Here is a 19,719-nt window from a genome sequence, read left to right as displayed (position 1 = left end):
TTATAGTTTCTAAAAGGGGGAACCAGTTCCCATTGGGCTACTGCAACACCTGTTGAGAGCTGCCTCCCAAATTCTATACTCCACTCCATGAGAGTCCCTACACACCAAAAAAACGTGATATTCCTTGAGTAAAAAAAAAATCAAACCGTGTCACTCCCTCCATTGGCTATCCATTGGCCTACAAGATCCCTCCAACTCATCTCCCCCACCTATTTCACTGCCTCACTAGTCCAGCACACTTGCCTTCTCTCTGCTCCTAGACGTGGCCACAGTAAATCCACAAATTCCACTCTTAAAATGAAATGCTCTCCCCTTGGACCTTCCCAAGGTTGAACTCCTTTTTGCCACCTGAGTGTCAACTGCAAAAACATTGTCCAAAAGGCCTTCTCTGTTCTGCCCGCCCCTTCCAAGGTGCGATTCCCTACCCCTACTCCCCCCCAGCACACCATCTGTCTTAGCGGACTCAGAGCACCTGCTGTGCTATCTCATTGTTGATGCCTATCCCCCCATGTTTGGTGTGTGTTTCTCCTCCGGCTAGAAAGTGGGCTCCACGAAGGCCTGGACCTGACTGGTCTTGGCAAACACTGCCCCCTCAGGACCTAGACAGTGTCTGACTGACGACAGACTCTCAAAAAGATGCAAGGAATTTTTGAAATGCAAATGAAGATCATACATCATGTACCCAATGGAGTAAGACTTGAAGCACATCACACCAGGGTTCTGATCAGAATAGTCAGGGACACTGGAGGCACTCAGGTGCCTCCAACTGCTCATCAACTGTCTCTCTATATCATCAATTTGGGGAATGTGAAAGGCACAAATTATGCTTGAAACATCATTAAAGATAAAACATAAAGGCTACATAAAAATGCATTTCATAGCATTATATGCTGTGTAATATATATCCTGTATATTAAATATGAAATAAACTGCACATTTGATCAAAAGAGTCAATCTATGCAGTCAGATTCTTTGAACTAAGCTGGAATCACAGCTGCTGGTGGAGGGGTAAGGGAGGTGATGACGTTCCTTATTTAAAGGGAAAAACAGGATTGGGGAAGGAAATCTGAAATCTTGTCAAATTCAAATGCAGGTTTATTTCACGAAAGCCAACAGAAAAAAAGAGTTGGTGTCTGTTTCCTAGGATGCTTCGTGCACACTTCTCTGCTCCTCTCTAAACCAGGAGACAGGCTCCCCTTTGATCCCACTCACAAGTCAGGAGCGTAATCAGGATGTAGATTTGGGTCCCCCCAGTGGATGAGTAAACACCCAGCTTCATAGAGTGAGCCTCCACTGACCTACACAATGCCTGCTGATTAGCCCTTCAGCCCCCCACAGGGAGGACTCGGCTCCTCCTCAGGAGTACCGCCCCCCCACCTCACCACCCATCTCCCTTACGACTCTTTCTGTCCAGGCTGGATTGCAGGCTTATCCCACTTCTGGAAGTCTTTGTTCTCATTTTCTCTCAGTGGCATTAGCTACTGGATTTCCCAGATGAATTTCACTTTGCTATTCCTGGGCCGTCTCCCCAGCCTCGCCGTGGGCCCTTTGCACAATACCTCTGGCTCCACTGATGTCAGGGGATTTGAGTTTTCAATAAAGTAAAACTCCAGTTTTTTACATTTTTTATTGTGGCTCTTATATTCTGAAGTTAAAACATGTCCTGATACAGAGCAATCTTAATTCATTGGCAATGAAGTTGCACTTATTTCCCAGTGTTTGGGGTTTGTACTTTGAGACCAAGATGCTGTGATTATCAGGGTTATCTAATACAGAAAAGCTCAACAGTTTGTGAACAACTAGATATGATTTTGTTGTCTTCGAAAGAAAATCTAACACACGGCACTGGGGAAGTGGTAGCATGTCCTTGAGGACCACAGGATGAGGAGTCAGCCAAAGAAGTCAGGGGGGTCTGAAGATGGAATTGCACACAGGCAAATCAGAAGGAGGAAGTTAATTCAATCTGGGACAAATTCTGGGCTGGTGATGGGGAACATAGATACCCAAAGATCTGCTTAAATATGCAAAAGCCATGAAATAAGTCTTAGGGCTTGCCCTGGACTCACGCAGCAGAACATCAGCTTCTAGGAAGCCTGCTGGCTCGCACTTCCACAGCCCGCCTCCTGTCACTCTCTGACGTGAGCTCCACTCCCCAGCCCCCTAGTTCTCCGGTCCTCACGCGTGTCAGGTTTTCCTTTGGCCTCTACACCTTCACAAATGTCTCTCTACCTCTACCACAAATATTTATTCAGGTATAACTTTCTCTAGGAAGCCTTCCCAACTCATCAAGTCTGGGTGAGGTATGTCTGCGTTTTCTACTCCTCAGGGACCCTGCATCTATTATGACACATCCTTTATACCAACTTTCGGCAAGGGCTCATCTACTTGTTTTATTGTCCCACTGGCCTAAAGCTCCACGGAAGCAACGACCTTGTTCTTTCTGTCCAACACAGGCTAGCACTTAAGAGACATTTGGTAAGCATGATAACTAGCAAATGACTGACAAGTGAACCAAAAACACAAACAGCTAAATGAGTCCAAAACTTTCTTCATTTTTTTCTAAGAGGAAGAAACTCATCAAAAACTTAGGCTGATAAAAAGCCAGGAGACACGCCCCCCAAAAGAAGGGAAGATATTAGGAAAATGAAAACAATGCGTTTTAGGAGAGACCCAAAGTATGGACCCACATGTAAAAGCTCAAAGGATTGAAAGTTGGATACTTTTCAAAGAGTTCCACAAGAATCCAAACTCTATCAGAACATAAGAAGGACAGAGCCATAAAATGCCAGATCGGCAACCCCATATTAAACCAAATTGTGCAAGGCACAAAGAAAAATCCAGCCCTTTTACTAAGTGAGATGAAGATACAGCACAAATTTATAGGTACAAGATCAAGAAAGCTAAAGCAGAGCAGGAGATGCAGCTTTCAAGAGACATCAAAGGTAACATTCTTTAATTATACAAGAAAAAGGAGGAGGGGGCCAAGGATAATGTTGCCTCTGTTAGAAAATGGGCTAGGAAGCTGTGAGCAGATGGCTATGAAATGGCAGGAGTTGCTGTGTTTCTCATGCTTTTTCTCTAGGAAGGAGGGAGCAACGTAGGAGGAAAAGAAAGTATAAGCAGCTAAGAATACTGCCACTTGCATTGAGTGTTGGGTGGGTAGCCAAATTAGAAAAGGAACATAGTTCCATGGAATATTTAAACAACTGGATTCATGATCCCAATCAATTTGTCGATGGAAGATCCCATTACCAGGAATTACACACATACTTCCACACTAATGAGTTGGAAAGATGCTACTGAAACCGTGCATTACCTTAGAGGTTACTGAAGATAAGAGAGATCACTGAAATTTATTAAAGGGCAAAACAAATACCATGCTCACCTTAACCACAGGAAGAATATCTACCTGTTTGATTTTTAGATGGACTTCAGAATACACAGGAGATCTCCTATGCAAATCCCATGGTGTTTAAAATGAATTGGTCCTCATCCAACAATTGAGTAAAGTGTCAATTTCCTCCAAAGAACCACAATGCACGTTGTCTGAGCACCCTGGCAGTTATGTGCTGCAGGTATGTGGAAGCAAATATTCTTGATGTTTGCAAATGAACAACTTATAAATGAATTAATGTGTCATAAACACTTTAAACCCTGCCTATGTTCAGAGAGGATGGGGCAGGGGGGAGTACATTTGAATCAGAGGTTGACTCTAATGAGTAAATTATAAAATGGAAGCAGAAGCTTCCATTTCTTCTGTTTGCCAAGGAGCTACCTTTGACCAGCAGGCTCTGGATCAACTTCATCTCCAGTGTTAACAGGCCAAGCAATGAACAGCTCACCCCTTCTCTGCATTAACAAGCCCTCTCGGTCCTGCCTAGCAACTCTGGTGGATAGAAGAACAAAGCACTGCCCCAGACACCACCTTATTCTAGAGAAGATCAGGCCAACATACACGGACAACCCAAGCTGTGATGCGTTTCAGGGTCTTACACATGGACTAGGGATGCGGGGTAGGAAAAGATCCATGTGAGATGGGACTTAAGGAAGCCTTCCAAAGGAAGTGCATCATTAGACTGAAGACTGCACAGCACTTGAAGGTGAGGAGAAAAGGCAAGAATTATTCTGGGAGGACAACAGCCTGAGCAGGACGGCCTGAGCAGTGGGCCAAGGAAGCCAGACTTGCCTGAAGGGGGCACTGTTAGAGCAAAAGAGAGAGAGAGGGCAAGGCCAGAACACCAAGCCAACTGGTTCTCTCTAGAACATGGTCTCCCTTTGCCTTTCCTTTCTATTCCTCTCCTAGAGGAATGGGCTTCAAGCTTCTCCCTGGTCCCCTCTAATAAGTATGTCCCCTAAATTCAATGGATAAAATCAATAGCTCTTTTTCCAAAGGTCACAGTTTCTTCTCTTCCCATCGAGGTTCCAGTCTCACTTGCTGTTTCCCAAGACTCAGGCGTAGTCACAGTCGTGTCAAAGATTCAGTGGGGAGTAGAATCTGGAGCCTCCTAAAAATTATTCCTAAATTTCCACCACTTTCTGCAGGGTTCCTTGCAGTGTAGCTCTATTTAAAAAAAAGGTCTGTGGGCATGGGCTCACTATTTCTGGTCTTAAAACATTTACCTCCAAGCTGCTGAAAGAAACCTCGGATCATTACACTGAATTTCTAAGAGAAGGACAGGAATAAGTAGGGAGCTTTTCTTAAGCTCACAAATAAGTTTTGCAAAGCTTCCTAGACTTGTCTGCATCTTCCCACTCCAGGTCCTCCCATGATTCAAGTCGACTAGCTCAAGATGCAAGATACTCAGCAAAGCCAACAGACCAGGACCCAACATCAGTCTTTCTGGTGAAACCCTCCAGTTTTCAGGGGGGGAGGGAGGAACAATCACAGCACTCCTGATTGGTTCCTCAACTGTTCTCCAAAGATGGAAACAGCAGCCTGGATGAGAACAAAACTGTGCACCCGGGGAGCTGTCAGTGTCTTTGCAGTTTGGTCAATACCAAACTGCTCATTTGTGCCTCGTAGGCATCTTTGTCTTTCACAGCCTCCAGATGACACTCCGAGAGTAAAAGAAATGTGAGCAGGTGCGTCTATTAAATATGTAAAATACACCTCTTCCTTTCTCCTCACTTAGAAGATGGATTTCTTAAGGGTGTGGAAAGTCACCTAACATAAAGACAGACAGGTAGAAAAAATATCTTCCTTGCCTTTTTTTTTAGCACACAAGAATGCAAGTAGGCTCAGCACATCAGCTTTCCGCAGAAGATAAATGCCAGCCAATTAAAAATTCAGTTTCTTTTCTTTAAGCTAATTCCTCAGGTTTTTGCTAATTAGCAACTAATAGTTCTGTCATCTGAGCTGGGAAACATAAGGAAGAATACTAGCGGTATGTTTTCAATCATAGCATTTACATGGAGGAATGAATCATAGTTTCCAGGAGGAATAACTGCTTGGGAGCAGTTGGGGGCATAAAGAAAGCAGTCTTCACACAACTATAAAACTGGAAAAGAGACCTGAAATTTTAGAAAAGGGGGCATCTTTCTAAACCCTCCCCACCGTAACAAAACCAGCAGGGGACCTATATGACATGATGGTGATTCCAAGAAACTCCCCACCAAGAGCCCAGCAGGGATAGTTAAAAAATTGCACTCCACAGTCCAGAAGACAATGCAACACATGTTTTCTGTAACAGGGAAGCGAATAAAAGTTAAGTGTCGGCCAGGGTACAGGAATGCTTTAACTATTATGTCACCTGCCTTGTCAGTTTATAAAAGAAGAAATGCACGGTGGTAAGTGAAAGCAGGGAGTGATGGTGGTTTGGCATATCTGGCTGCAGATGAAGCAGGAGCAGAATAAAGTCTTTGCTAAGAAATCTTTGGGCTGGAGATGGGGTCGTCATCCTGACTCCAGGACAAGCAGGTCAGAATCCCCAGATCTGGGCCCTCCCAGGCCCTGCCCAATTATAAAGCACGAGCGATCCCATAGCAGCCAGCCTGTCCGTACCACCCCAGGTCTGAGCCACGTGGCTGGAACATCTACTTTCTTGCCTTGATATACACCCCTTCCACAGCTACCCTTGGCGAGAGAAAGCCCCCAGTCCCCCCCTGTGAGGATTTTATTCCAAACATATGTTGCAAATGTTTGAAGTGCCCGCTATCCTGGGGTTTTCTCTTTTTCTTTTTTCTAAAAGTCAAACCCACAAAACCCAAAATACTTTGAATCCCGCCTAAGTGCAATTTGTGAAGATGCAACATTGCCTACCCAAGTATAACAGAGCCTTAAGCAATAAAAATTTTACAGATGTCCTTCTGAGGGGAAAAACGATTTTCCTTTTTCCGGTCTTACAGGAAGCCTGCCCACACGTTAGAAATACAAAGCTAGTATATATAGAAGCACAAATTAGGCATCTTGGAACGTCTGCGTTTTCCAACCACAGAGAAACGCAGGAATTATTGTGAGAGTTCACAAGCCCAGCTACACTGGATTAGAGAAGTCTTTCCCTCCAAGGGTCTAGTGGGGCTGGCAGACGACTCAAGGGAAAAGGCAGTGACCTAAAAAGATGTCTCTGAACCTTTAGCTACCGAAGGTCCACAATCAGTTTGAGTGCTTGACAAGGCTGCCGACAGAGACAAGGTAAAGAAACTTGGCCAAACTTTTGCATCTCATTTGAAAAAGAGGGCACTTTTCTCACACGCTAAAAGATTCTTGGAAGATGTGTCAATTTCAGCTTCCCACCTGTCATTTACCTGGATGATTAAATCCATGTCAGATAGGCATTATTACAAAGTACCTAAAAAAGCACTCATTATACTGGTAGAAGATTAAATAATCCAAGTGGGGGCTAGAAAAAATAGAGTCATGTCCTACTGACTTCTTGGAGCTTAGTTTAGGACACCTTTACATCATTTACCATGAGCACCTAAATACTATACCTTTCACTTTTCCACAGGCATTAAGCTTGTATACGTCATATAAAACACTTTCTGGTAGGAATTTTAAATGTTAAAACTACTGCAACTCATGTAAAAGGTTTTAAATTTCTCTGCTCCTCAAACAGGAAAAAATGACAGTCCATCAGTGAGAAAGACTTCTGATTAGAAGACTACAGCACTCCATGCTAACCCCACACTCTTTCCCTAAGAAAAGATTTTTTTTTACAATTCACTCCATCTCTAATCTGTGTTTAGAGAAGACACTGACCTTGGGGAATCAGGAAGGCAGGTCTGACAAGAGAAAGACCAGTCTACACTGAACCAAACACAACTGCAATTCTGACAAGACACCTTGGTTTGGCGAGTGAACATATCACATACAGATGGTGGTGGGGACGATGCTGCTGCTGCTCATGATGACGAAGATGGAACAGGGAGGAGAGGAAGAAGCAGGAGAAGGAAAACGAGGCAGAGAAGAGAGAGAATCCCTAATGATTCAGATGCATTCACCACGAGCCAGAGATTGTACAAAATATTGGTATTTTATTGGCACTGTCTCACTTAATTGTCCCAAGGACGCTGTGGGGCTGGCAGTCTCACATCACTCCCATTCAACAGCTGAGAAGGGATCCTTGGAGGGATCTTAGAGACAAGCCCACTTGGCAACAGTCACAAGGTCAGTAGGTGGCAAGGCTAGAACATGAGTGCCTTGGTTGCTGAGCAAATCTCCAAGACTCCATGTCCATATGATGGATGTAATGATAACATTTATTCATGCCCAACTGAGTGAGTACCTTGGAATGGTGGGGCAGAAAAGCATTTGCCATTTGGTGATAGACAACCTACCTCACTTGTAAATTACCCAATGATTTTATAGTGGTTTGAACAATATCGTGGGAAAAGCTGAAGCACAATCAACCTATAGGTGCGCTGTCTCTTCAACAGAGTGACAAGCAATGGGTCCAAGAGCCATCAAGAGTTTTCCAGTGCCCTGTGCTAGTTCATACTCCCACTGGAGGTTGGAGAAGGGGGTCACACACAAGGACCACCGAGCAGTGACAAGGGTCCCAGGCGTGCAGAGATCCCAGCCCCTCAAAGGATGAGGAGAGGACTCAATGGGCAAACCGTTAGAACAAATGGGCCGAGAGCAAGCTGCACGTTGAACGGCACAGAGAAAGTTAACGGTCATCTGCCTACTTCGCTCAGCTGTCCTGAGCAATTAATTATTCACTAATTAGTGGGCATCTGGAATGAAAAACAAAACATAAATATGAAACGGGGAAAGTCTGTGTTCCCATCCAAGGGCACAAACAATGCAGGGCATGTATGGCTGATAATCTAGACTTTATCCTTTTTCAAAAGTAAGCATACTCTTGGGGAATATTAATATAGGTAGGGAGCATGTAGAGTCCCTCATATTTTCTGCATGGATGAGATCTAATAGAGACCCATCCACAAAAATACAATGTAGAAAACTCAGACATGGGCTTGGAGAAAAACCCTACTGACAACTATTGTAAACTCTCATTCCAAAAATAAAGGAAAAATAAAATGAAATAAACCTCTAACGAGGAAAGAAAAGACACACACACTATACCTCCTCATTTCTGTAACTGTAGAAGTTAACAACTGCAGCCATAGGGCTGAGAAGCACTTTTTAAACAGAAAAGTTGCAGGCTTTTTGAAAAACTAACAAGAAGCCATCGAACCTTTTCCTCTATGCCTCTGACCACTTAAAAAAAAATTCTCCCTCCACTGAAAAAAAGTAATGTATCTTCCATCTTTACCAACAATATAATCTAGTTGGGGAGGAGGGGGGAGCAGTTGCTGAGACTTAAGGTTGTGTGAAGCACTTTGATCTGCGCCCTGATGAGGGAACATTCCCCTCTGCTTCAAGCCAACTAATGAAGGGATGAAATTAGCTTTTATCCTGGGCACTTTCTTGAACCAAAAAACATGCACTAATCAGCTGTCCTCACTCATCAGTCATCTGGCTAATGACCTTTTGCCTTAAAACACTAAAGTTTCTGAATGATGTGGAAAAAGGAAAACACAAACCAGTCCCCCTCTGTGGCACACGATGGATCATCTGGAATTGGAGCCGGGAAGGTTAAACAGCAGGTCTGTATCCTGGCAAGGTGATAAATCTGTAATCAAGAGCTGCACGCTTAGGCATCTCAATATGAACTTCATTACTCCACCACCGAATTATATATTTTAACTAGAACCAGGCCGGAAACAAGCTCAACCCTTATATAGTTTCTTTTGCATTCTGCCTTGGGAGAAAACCATCCCGTGGGTGTGTTCACCATCCTAGTTCATTTCTTAAACTTTCTGAGTGAGAGAAGAGGAGCTTACGAGGTCTCCGGTCTGCGAATTCCAGAAGAAAGTAGAAAAATCTTCCACAGGAAGGAATTTGGCCCTGGTTGGTTAAAAGAGGTTTGTTTGTTCCTCGACAATAAAGCAAAAAATATATATATTAACAAGGGGAATATCTGCCATTAAAGACACCGGCTAATGCCTCCCACTTTAATAACTCCCGCTCCTCAACCTATTTCCCTCCAGCAGGGTCTACTTGAGTGGAGAAAATCTGGTTTCAGTTCCCAGGAAAGGTCTGTGTGGATTCGCCACAGACAGACACCTTCCTGGCAGCCGCCCCCCAGCCCCCCAGGTCCAAGTTGCTTAGAGATGGAAAGATATGGTTTCCCTAAAAAGAAGGAAAAGGATGAGGGAGAAGTTAAGAAGTACAGTAGACAGTAAATTAGCCATTTGCATAAAACAGTACAAGACAAGTAACTAAGTGTACATGCGCTCACACACAGCCTGCCCTGGCTCCCGCAGCACGTGCCACGGACTGGGGGCGACTTACGATAGTGAGGGTCCATGTAGCCATTCCTGGGGTCCATGGCAAACACAGCCCCGCGGTAGGGGACGGAGGGCTCAGCCAGGTGGGGCAGGGACCCATGGATTTCCTTCTTGATCAGCGAGGCCCTCTCGTCGCTGGATGTGGAAGGCTCCTCGCTGATCTTGCCGAGCCCTGGGGCAATCTGTGGCTGCATAGCGACTGCGTTTCTTCTCTCTCTGTGATAGGTCTGTCCAGGACTTTCATCCTCTGAAGACGGAAGGGAAATGAAAACTCTGTGAGCACTTTGAGGAGACATTCAAAATCCATCATCAGTTGGGGCTCCCCGTCCATCCATCTCCCCACCTCCCAAAGAAGCCTACTTCTCACTCTTGGCAACTTTGAAAGCTAGCCATGACTGGAGGGTCTCAAGCCAAAACTGTTTATGAATGAGGGTCCAAGATACAAATCGAAGGAGGAAGGGGAGCAGGAAATGAGCCTATTAAATTGAGATGTCAGCAAATTCTCATCCCCGGCTTCCAGCCGAATCTGCTAGTGAGGTTTCCCATCAGGGACCTGCCAGTATCCCTGCAGGGCCTGAGGAGCTGGAGATGTTGCCAGACTAAGGCTGTGGATTGCCAGCTTTTCCTGGCCTGAGGAAGCCAGGCCTCCAGTGATCCAGGAGGCAAGGGACCCCTGTTTCTCAGAGGAGGACCTGTTAGAAAGCAAAACTTGTCTTTGTGATTTTAAGTCAGATGTATGATCCACTGAGAGATGAAACAGTGCCAGACATGGGACAGAAAACCGACTGGTTCCAAGGGATAAAGACGGCAATCATGAAAACCTACAGTGCCCCTTACAGGACACTTCCTGCTTCGGCCCACTGAACAGAGCTGAGAGCTAAGAGGAAAATGGGGATAGAATGTGGGTGTGGAGGGTGTCAGTCACACTGATCTACATCCACACTCCGGTGGGCTCCAGACATCGTTTCAAACATGTAAGAAACGGCTTGATGAAATTCATACTCCCTCATACTTCTGTTCCCTTTCATCTGTAAGAACTTTCCATCTGTCCACTATGGTTCTCTGCAAATGTGATTGGATGGCCTTTCCGATAATAGCAGATCAAAGACCCGTGGCATAAAATCAAACCAAACTGGCGATCAGAACCCACAAGAAGTGGACCAATTCATCTGTAAGAATCATACGCACGCTCTCAACTATGCCCACACAAGCACTGTGTTTGAGCCACAGACTGTGTTCTGGCAGATAAGGGCTGTTGGAAAAAAAGCTGTTGGGACACTGCTTAGACACCTCATTTGAAAGCTGTTTCTCATTCCTGATCCTAAAAACAAAACAAAAACAAAAAAACTATAAGTGGGTGTAAATAATAATACTATTGTACTATTTAGTTGAACAGATCTTGAACTCATCTCATCTTCACACACAAACTTCTCTTCAAAATATCCAAACAAAACAGAGTTATGTCTAGCTGAGTAGACATACTCTCTTAAAGACATACTCTCTTAAACTTATCTTCAAAAAAAAAAAAAAAAAAACAGAAAAAAGCATGCTTTAGCAATTTCATAGCTCTTTTGACAAATTTAGAAGAATAGCTATGAACATGAACTAGTGTGAAAATACAAACTCAAGTAGCAACAACTCTTTTGTGATGACTAATAATGTGAACTAGCTAAAGCCAGTAGCAATTCTCATTTTCCTGCCTATGTTTTGGGACCTGAAGAAACAAGCAGTGTATTTTTTTAACCTAGCAAATGACTTTCAAAACCAAATAGGCAATGAGGTATGTTCTGGACTTTACAGTGATTTTGCTGACTACTGCTGGATAACTGTGAAATATTATTTTAGCATTATTTTGTGCAGATCCCCACCCTCAAATCTTGTAATGATGGGATAAATTATGAGTTTAATCTATCAAGTAACTACTAAAAAAGAAAATGGTCACATTTTCACACATTGATCTTTACAAAAACAATTCCAACCATGCTTTCGCTAGTTTAAAAACAAATTACAAAAACAACAACAAAAAATCCTACATTTTAATTTCTCTTTCTAATACTTTTAGGCCCTAATCTACACTGCTAACTTCATTAGCAATAAAGTTGCAGGCTGCAGAATGAAGGTTTTCAGTGATGTAAAGACAGAAGGATGTCAAAAACACTCAAAACTCATAGTTGGTTTATAAAAACTCCCACCATGGCCAAAGTCATATTTTCCACTAAGGTGTGCCTGCACAACTTCCAATTTCAACTTTGCACTAAGGTGTAAATTCTGTAGAATGGATCTGCATTTGGAAAGCCAGACAGATCATACCAAGAGGGACTGTGACATGCAATTAGCATTCTCTGGGAAAGATGAATAACCAAGCCCTACTAATCTGTTCCAGGTTTAAAACAGGATTCCCTTGACTTAATCTTCCTAGAAGAAATTAACTTTTCTTCTCTTAAAACTGCATCCCTACAATAGAGTGAGTTTCTTAGACACGATGCCTTTACGGACAGCATTTGACTCCAACTTCACGAATAACTGAATAATGGGCATGGACTAATCACAGCCCTCCCACCTTCTTCTCCACCTCATGAGAGGAAGAAGCAGTTAAGGCGAGGCGGGTAAGTGGAAATGGGAGGGTCTTTTTAGCTAAAAATTAATTTCTTCAAGAGAGTTAATACAATATGTGTGAATATCAAATTAGAACAAGAAGTCAGCAAAGTTCAAACACTTTATACTGAAAAAACTGAACTAATTCTCTTAGTAAAACGCAGGCCAGGATTTTTTTCATGTGGAAACTTTCATCATACTTACTCTTATACGAGTCAAGACTCCCACATTTTCACCTACTCTCCCTCTCCAGAAAATTCCAGCAGGTGATTATTTCCTGAAGTTCATCTCCTATACTGAGTTGATTCTGAGGGGCATTCAGGATGAAACCTTGACAGTACACACTCCCAGAATACAAACAGCTATGAGGCTTGAAAGCGTGCTATCTACAGTGAAAGGGAAACTTTCCAAGCCATATTCCTGCCTGCTCTTATAAATTTAGCAACCACTCTAGCAAGCCAAAAAGACGAGAGCTGTCTAATCTTGCTCAGTCGAGCTGAGTTGTTCAATAAAGTTGGAGAGTCAGCGCAGACAGGCTACGCCAGGCCAAATTATTGACAGAAACATACTGTCCACCATGGCAACAAGCAGAAGTCGGCTACAAAAATGTAAGCAAACAGCCCAGTCCTCCAGAAGCATCTGCCAGTGGATTTGAACAGCCAAACACAGGGCGACTGTTCATGCCTCTCTCGGTTCAGCAGCTGCAGGCTCGGAGGGTCAGACTGAGACATGCGAATCTCTAAAAAGCTTCAGGAGAAAAATTGTTTTCAAACCTGTCCTCAGGATCCCACTTTGGATCCCCTGCCTTCTGCAGCTCTGTGCTCCAGTGGAAATAAGGGAATTCCCACCCACCGCAGGGAGGGCTGCCCCCACATTGCATTTCAGAAGCTGTCCCAGGTTTTTCCAAACTCATCCAAAGGCAACCCATATTGCATCAGACGCGCTTGGTGCCATAAACTCTCACAACTCAAGAGCGGCTTCATCACCAGCATCGCTTAGACCATTTACAGGGAAGGTTTCCAGGAAGTCACCGTGTGGTGAGAAGCAGGACTCAACACTCTCTCTCTCACTCACACACACACACACACACACACACACACACACCTGTGCATTTGTTCCCAAACTCTTGATTGACTTCTTCTAGAGACCCAGGACACAACTGCTCTTTTGCATTGGACTGGACAGAAAAGTTTCAGAGGTAAAACCCTGCACCGCATCACCGACCAGGAACACTTCCTGTCCCCCTGACCAAATCAGCGGGTGAGGAACTCAGTGATACAAGTGCTCACCTCTTTGAAATGAACGTGGATTTTAAGCCGTTCCCTGCAATCCCATTTTAAAAGCATCACGCCTCTCTTCCCCACAAGACACAGAAGACACAGCGAAAGCAAACAGATGGATACTTACAACTCAGTCCCAGGCTCTGGCTAGCTACTTTCTGCAAACTTCTCTTTCTGCTGGGCTTTCTCTAGCAGTGCAGATCTGCTAGGAACATTCTCGGTGTCTCCCTGCCTCCCTGCACCCTGGCCCTCTCCCTCTCCCAGGCAGTGCTTGCTCCCATTAGAGGAATTAAAAGTGGTTGGAGCCATGCTAAATTTAACAAGCTCATTAGTATTCTTTCTGAGTGCTTCCGAGTGAACTCTCTCTATTCAAGGCACTCTCTCCAGCAGAAGGGTCAGGCTGGCTAATCATTAAATCAAACTAATGTCACCCTATCACAATCAGCCCCAGAGAAGGAGGGTTTATTATTTCAGTTTATGCTAAATAAACGGTTTTACAAACGGTCCCCAAGCAAGGTCAACAGCAGCTTCAATTACAAGACAAACTTAACAAGAGTTGCAATAAACCAAGGACCCCGTATTGACTTAAGAACAGGCTCGACGCCACATATGGCCACTAGCGGGGTTGTACAGGAATGCATATTGGAAAATAAAGGAAGAGGGGGCGCTTCTTTCTTTGCCAGAATTTGCCACTGCACAGCGACTGTTCATTCACCTCTCTGCAACCAGCTAGCCGCTCAGCTCAATTCACTCCACACAAAGGCTGGAGCCCAGACCTCAATGGACCGAGTGAAACACGTTCAGAACTAGGCTCTCTATTGTGACTGAATTTCTTAACATCTTTTCAAAAAGCGGAGAATGCCTTGAGGCTAAAGGAAGAAACAGGCTAATGGTGAATTGGGAATTCAGAGCAAATTTCAGAGCCCTTTCCTCCTAGCTTTTGAGGTTGAAAGCAAGCTCTTTCCTTTCAAGTTTCAAAGTCCTTTTTCCTCCCGCAGTGTCACAGAAGGATTTGAAAAGAAGGTAATTGTGCTCGCAGTCTCCCTGATCAGAGCTTACGTCCTATTTCTGGTATTTCGGAATACTTCTTGCAATAATAGTGCATATAGCTCAATCCCTTAACCGGCCTGCACTCTGCAATTGCTCATTAAATGAACAATTGCGGGTATAAAATGCCTTTTATGTTCAAGGTCTGGATATAAGATAAGCATTCTAGGACTCTAAATTTGGTTTACTAAGGAAACTCTCCATCATTAAATTACAAAACTGAAGTCAGAATATCAGGCTTTCCCAGAAAAGTGGCACTCAAATTTCGGTGAGCCCAAAAGGCAGGGCGGCTGGGGGGAGGGGCGGAGGCCACAAAATGTTAAGGAGGGGGCAAAAAAAAAGGAGTGGGTACTCAGATTTCGAACAGAAGAGGATTCAAACAAGAAAATAATATTTCCGTGTTTAATAAGGTCTGAGTTTGTGAAACCTCATCATTTCCAAACTGAATGATATCATCAAGTCATCTACAAGTGGATCAAAACACAGGTGTGAGCCTCAATCAACACGCTGAGGGCTATTCCTGACCCCTCACTGGCAAACGTCATCCCCCTTTCTTAAGAAAAGAAATAATCCGTTTCTGCCACAGACCGCTTTATCATTTGTATCCTCACTTACTCCTCACCAGAACCTGATGTTATAGCAGGACAAGGCATTAGGGCCAGTTTTCTGATCAGAAATAAGCAACCACGTCCCTTATACATGATGTAACAGGAATCCCAATCATGCCTTTGACAGGCCATAAAGTCCTGTTAACATGAGGAGAGGTCTGCTCCCAGGCAGGTTTGGCGAATGATACCTGTGGCTTGTGTGCAATCCCAGCCTCCACCCCCACGACCATCAATTAAAGGAAGGGAGGAGAGTAATTACATTTTGATGCTCTGACCTTTTCAAATCCTTGATACTCTCCAAGTAAGTTTTTGTCAACAACAACCACTTCTGGGAAAAACCCAGAGGGCCCCAGTGACAAATCCACCATGGGACATCCAACCTCAGGGTCTTAGTACCCTGAAGCATCTTATCCCCACAGGTATGAGGACAGGCGCATGCCCTAGACAGGCTGTGTGCGCAGGCGCGCGCGTACACACACACACACACACACACACACACACACACACTCTCACATGCACACAGTCGCACGCTGAGGCTCAACCAATGGCATCTGTGTATAACTGCAGGTTTTAGTGTGCTCCCACAAGCCGGGAGCCCCACCTTCCTCTCTTCTAAGCAAGAAACAGAAAACATCATTTTCTGCTTTTCCCCCAGGAAATTGCTTGGCTGTGTTTGGAAAGAGCATTATTTCATGTTTTCTTATTATGCACTGGTTGCATCTTGTCAGCTTTTATTTCTGTGGTTATTTACATTCTGATGTTCTTTGAATAAAAAAACCAATGGAACCCAACTCCTCGCCTCCTTGTTTCAGAATTTTCTCTAAGACTTTGCCCAAAGAGAGATCAGAAATGAAAGAGAAGAGGCTAAGTACATTCACGAGGTTTGTAGAATTATGCCAAGAAAAGGGGGGGGGTAGTTTCTGTAGTTTTTAGAAGCAGAATCTTGACCCTTTCCATCCTGACTGCAGAGATGTCTAAGCCAGAAGCTGCTCCCTGGAATCTTAGAGTCTGGCTTCCGAAGGGAGGAGCAAACAATGCCTTCTCTACGAACATTTCCAATGCCCTTGGGGTCAGACATCGCCCTTGTGCGGCTACACACACATCTCCCATTGACAATGACTGATGACAGAGGGAGTGGCCCAGATGGATCTGGAGAGAGCTCTCCGCTTTGTCTGCAACCTTTAAACCGACTGCAGGGCCTGCTACAGGAGAGGGCGGCTGGGGGATTTGAAGCTTTGGAGAAATTCAAGTGGCAATCCTTCCTCAAAGATCATGGGCTCAAGAATTAACGGGTAGCTCTCTCTGCCTCCTTCCATCAACGAGAAGATCGCAAGGGGAAAGCAAAGAAGTAGAAAAACGCCCTCCATCCCAGCAGTAGGAGTACCACAATTTTTTTTTTTTAACATTTCTAGATTTCTTTTTGCCAAAGAGCAAAACATAGACCAGACTGACCAGTATCCCACCAGCCCTTCACCAGAAACTATCTACTCCCAAGAACAGGTTAGTAGTAAACCCAAGGCAATTTCTGGCCTTACTCCCTACTACTCAGCTTACAGAGCTTCACACAGCGTTAAAAGGGGCTCCTGGGATAGCAAGAGTGGAGAGTAAGACAAGAATTCAGATAAACTGAAGGGCAAACCTGACACTGCTGAGTCCTGGGAGCAGGGAGCTCCCAAGGCCTGGAGCAAGCAGCCTCCTGCCTTTTTAAAAATGAGGGCTCCTTGCCATCTGGAAAATCAGGAGTCGATCACACCATAAGCTTCATGTCTGAGGCCTCACCAGGCGTGCCCTATAGGGTTTACATCCTCTTGCCTTGTCTCTCTCTGAAGCCACACCAATCAGGGGTCCACACCCCTGCCCACCTCGGGAAGGATGCTTCTGGTTGTTAACGCTATGACTTGGGCCAGCACAAACCCAATCTTACGAGCCAGCTTTCAAAGTTTTAGACAGAAAGCAGTAGCCAAGCCCCACCTGTACCTGGGAAGAGGGAAAAAAACAACAACAAAACAGGCCCCTGAGGGCCCTGGCAGGTCGTCCTGTAAAACGGAGATCTTCCTAATTTTCCATGAGCTCAAGAAGACCCTTCCTTGCATTAGGAATTCTAAAATGTCATGAAGCTTCTTCTATTAGCCTGCTATTAGTTACTAGTCACTGCTTACACAGAGTGAGTTAATTAGTGACATCAAAGGCAGTACAATAAATTCTCAGGAGGGCCCATTTTTTTTCCTTCTGCTTAATAGCGCATTTATGCCTATCTGCGGGTAACAGTCTCAGGAATATTCAGGTATTAGAGAGTTCTTTGAGAACTCGGTTTGAGTCTTTTATAAGCAAAGAGTGAAGAGTCTCTCTTCCTTGCTTTGCACCTACCACCTGAACAGTTAACCACCCATAGTGACATCCACAACCCACAATCATAAGAGACATCGTGGAATGTCTGCTCACAAGGCTCAAGAGAGCTGACAGCTGCTGCGGCTGTATCCTCCAATGGGACCAAGCCTATTGCCCTGGAGCTCTACCCTGCCTCCCGTCCTGCCATACTTGGGGGATCTTTGTTTCCCAACCGGGGATCAAACCCATGTCTCCTGCAGTGGATGCACAGGGTCCTATCCACGGGAATTCTCGCTCTTCCTTTAAAGGCAAGCAGGGAAAGAAATCTCTGTGTCTGAGAGCCTTCGCTGGCCGCACTTCTGAATGGTGGTTCCCTGGTTCTCACCCACCCGATCCCCTCCCTAACATCAGAGTTCCATTTCCTAAACTTTCCACCGTGTTTTAAATTTGGCGGGGGTGAACACAAATTTAACTGGCTTCATCTGGTGTGTTGATGTTGCCTGGTTTTGGTTTTTTATAAAACTGGGTAATAAGAAAGCCTGAGCGTATGGCGGTATTGTATTTTTAATAACATTTTAAAGACCATGCTTACTCTATGGCAGGAATCAGATCCTCCTGGAGAGTACACTTAAATATCAAGAGAATATCATTACTGTACAGAAAGGAGCTGGAGGCTTGACCCCCACTGGGACCAGATTAGGGATGGCGCACGGGTGCTCACCTCTGCTGACTCAGCCTCTGGGCAAGGTCAGGTGCTGCCTGGATCAGCTTTCTACCACAGAAGCTCCTTCTAGTCACTGCCCACTTTGACCTCAGCTATGAAACTTGCATTTGAGAAACCCAAATGAAAATAGCACATTTTGACTCTTCACACTTTTAATAGAGCTAAGCCTACTTCTAGTTACTTAGCCACAAAAGTCTGAAATTTTGGGAAACACTTTCTGGGAGTGGTTCAAAAACTATGAGTAAAAGCAGGAATGGTCACAAAACCTAATCTCCCCCAAAGTCTATGTTGATGGTCACAGCCAAGACAGGAGGCTTTGGTACCCTGCTGCTCTCCTCTCCTCCAACCAACTGGACAGGGCAGACATCAATCACGCAGCCTCTGCAGGAGACTGGGAACCAGGACACAGCCAGACCTTTCTTTTGCCCTTTTTCTAACTTTGCAGACACAATGCCAGGGGAATGTATTTTTATACTCAAGAAGTCCCAGTAAAAGCAATTAAGGAAACAAATAAAATACCAAATCCATCTACCTTTCCAAAGTACAAGTAATTTTTTTTTGTCTCACTCATTTATCTGACCAATTCAAATTCATTAACCACATACCAGTGAAATACAGCTAACATCTGCTTACTATGAGATCGAGAGGGCTTAGCCTATCTTGCTTTACTCTTCACTCTACCCTGATTAGACACTGTTGTTCTGCTCATTTGCCAGATGAGGAAACTATGGCACAGAGAAGGTGGGCTATTTACCCAGGACACACAGCTGGTTGGTGGGCAGAGCCTGGAACCCAGGCAGTCAGACTTTAAAGCTCCTACTTAAAAGATCTGGCTCTTGGACTTCCTTACTCAGTGACAAGAAATATAAGATAAATTTGAATTCTGATCAAGGCCCTAAGACCTCCCAGGTGGCACTACTGCTAAAGAACCCACCTGCCAAAGAAGGAGATGTAAGAGACACGGGTTCGATCCCTGGGTCGCGAAGATTCCCTGGAGGAGGGCATGGCAACCCAATCCAGTATTCTTGCCTGGAGAATCCCATGGACAGAGGAGCCTGGTGGGCTACAGTCCACACTGTCGCAAAAGAGTTGGACATGCCTGAAGCGACTTAGCAGCAGCAGCAGTGCCCTAAAGCATGTGTCTGGGAACTCCACAAGCACCAAACCCTGCTGCAGCATGAAAGCCGCCACAGACAAGATGTAAACTAGTGGGCATGGCGGTGTCCCCATGCTTCATTTATAAACACAGAAATCTGAATTTCATGTAATTTTCACATCATATTTAAAAATGTAAAGAGCTATCCTTTGTTCATGTGCTACACAAAAACAGGCAGCAGACTAG

General features: G+C 44.6%; 1 protein-coding gene across 5 annotated transcripts in view; it reads right to left on the bottom strand.

Annotated features, from left to right (window-relative positions):
- The window catches only part of GLI3 (GLI family zinc finger 3), a 302,150-nt gene that overhangs the window by 196,734 nt on the left and 85,697 nt on the right, over nucleotides 1-19,719 (bottom strand). For 4 of the 5 annotated variants that reach the window (XM_061165650.1, XM_061165652.1, XM_061165651.1 and 1 more), the window contains one exon: nucleotides 9,800-10,042. In XM_061165650.1, coding sequence (XP_061021633.1) covers nucleotides 9,800-10,042 — 243 coding nt within the window. Of the gene's footprint in view, nucleotides 1-9,799; nucleotides 10,043-13,797; nucleotides 13,999-19,719 lie in introns of those variants that run through there. The other variant, XM_061165654.1, reaches the window with a different exon arrangement.

The sequence above is a fragment of the Dama dama genome, chromosome 18, assembly GCF_033118175.1.
Source record: "Dama dama isolate Ldn47 chromosome 18, ASM3311817v1, whole genome shotgun sequence".
In the NCBI taxonomy this organism is placed as follows: Eukaryota; Metazoa; Chordata; class Mammalia; order Artiodactyla; family Cervidae; genus Dama; species Dama dama.
Note: the sequence above shows the minus strand (reverse complement) of the source record. Positions and strands in the feature narration are given on the sequence as shown.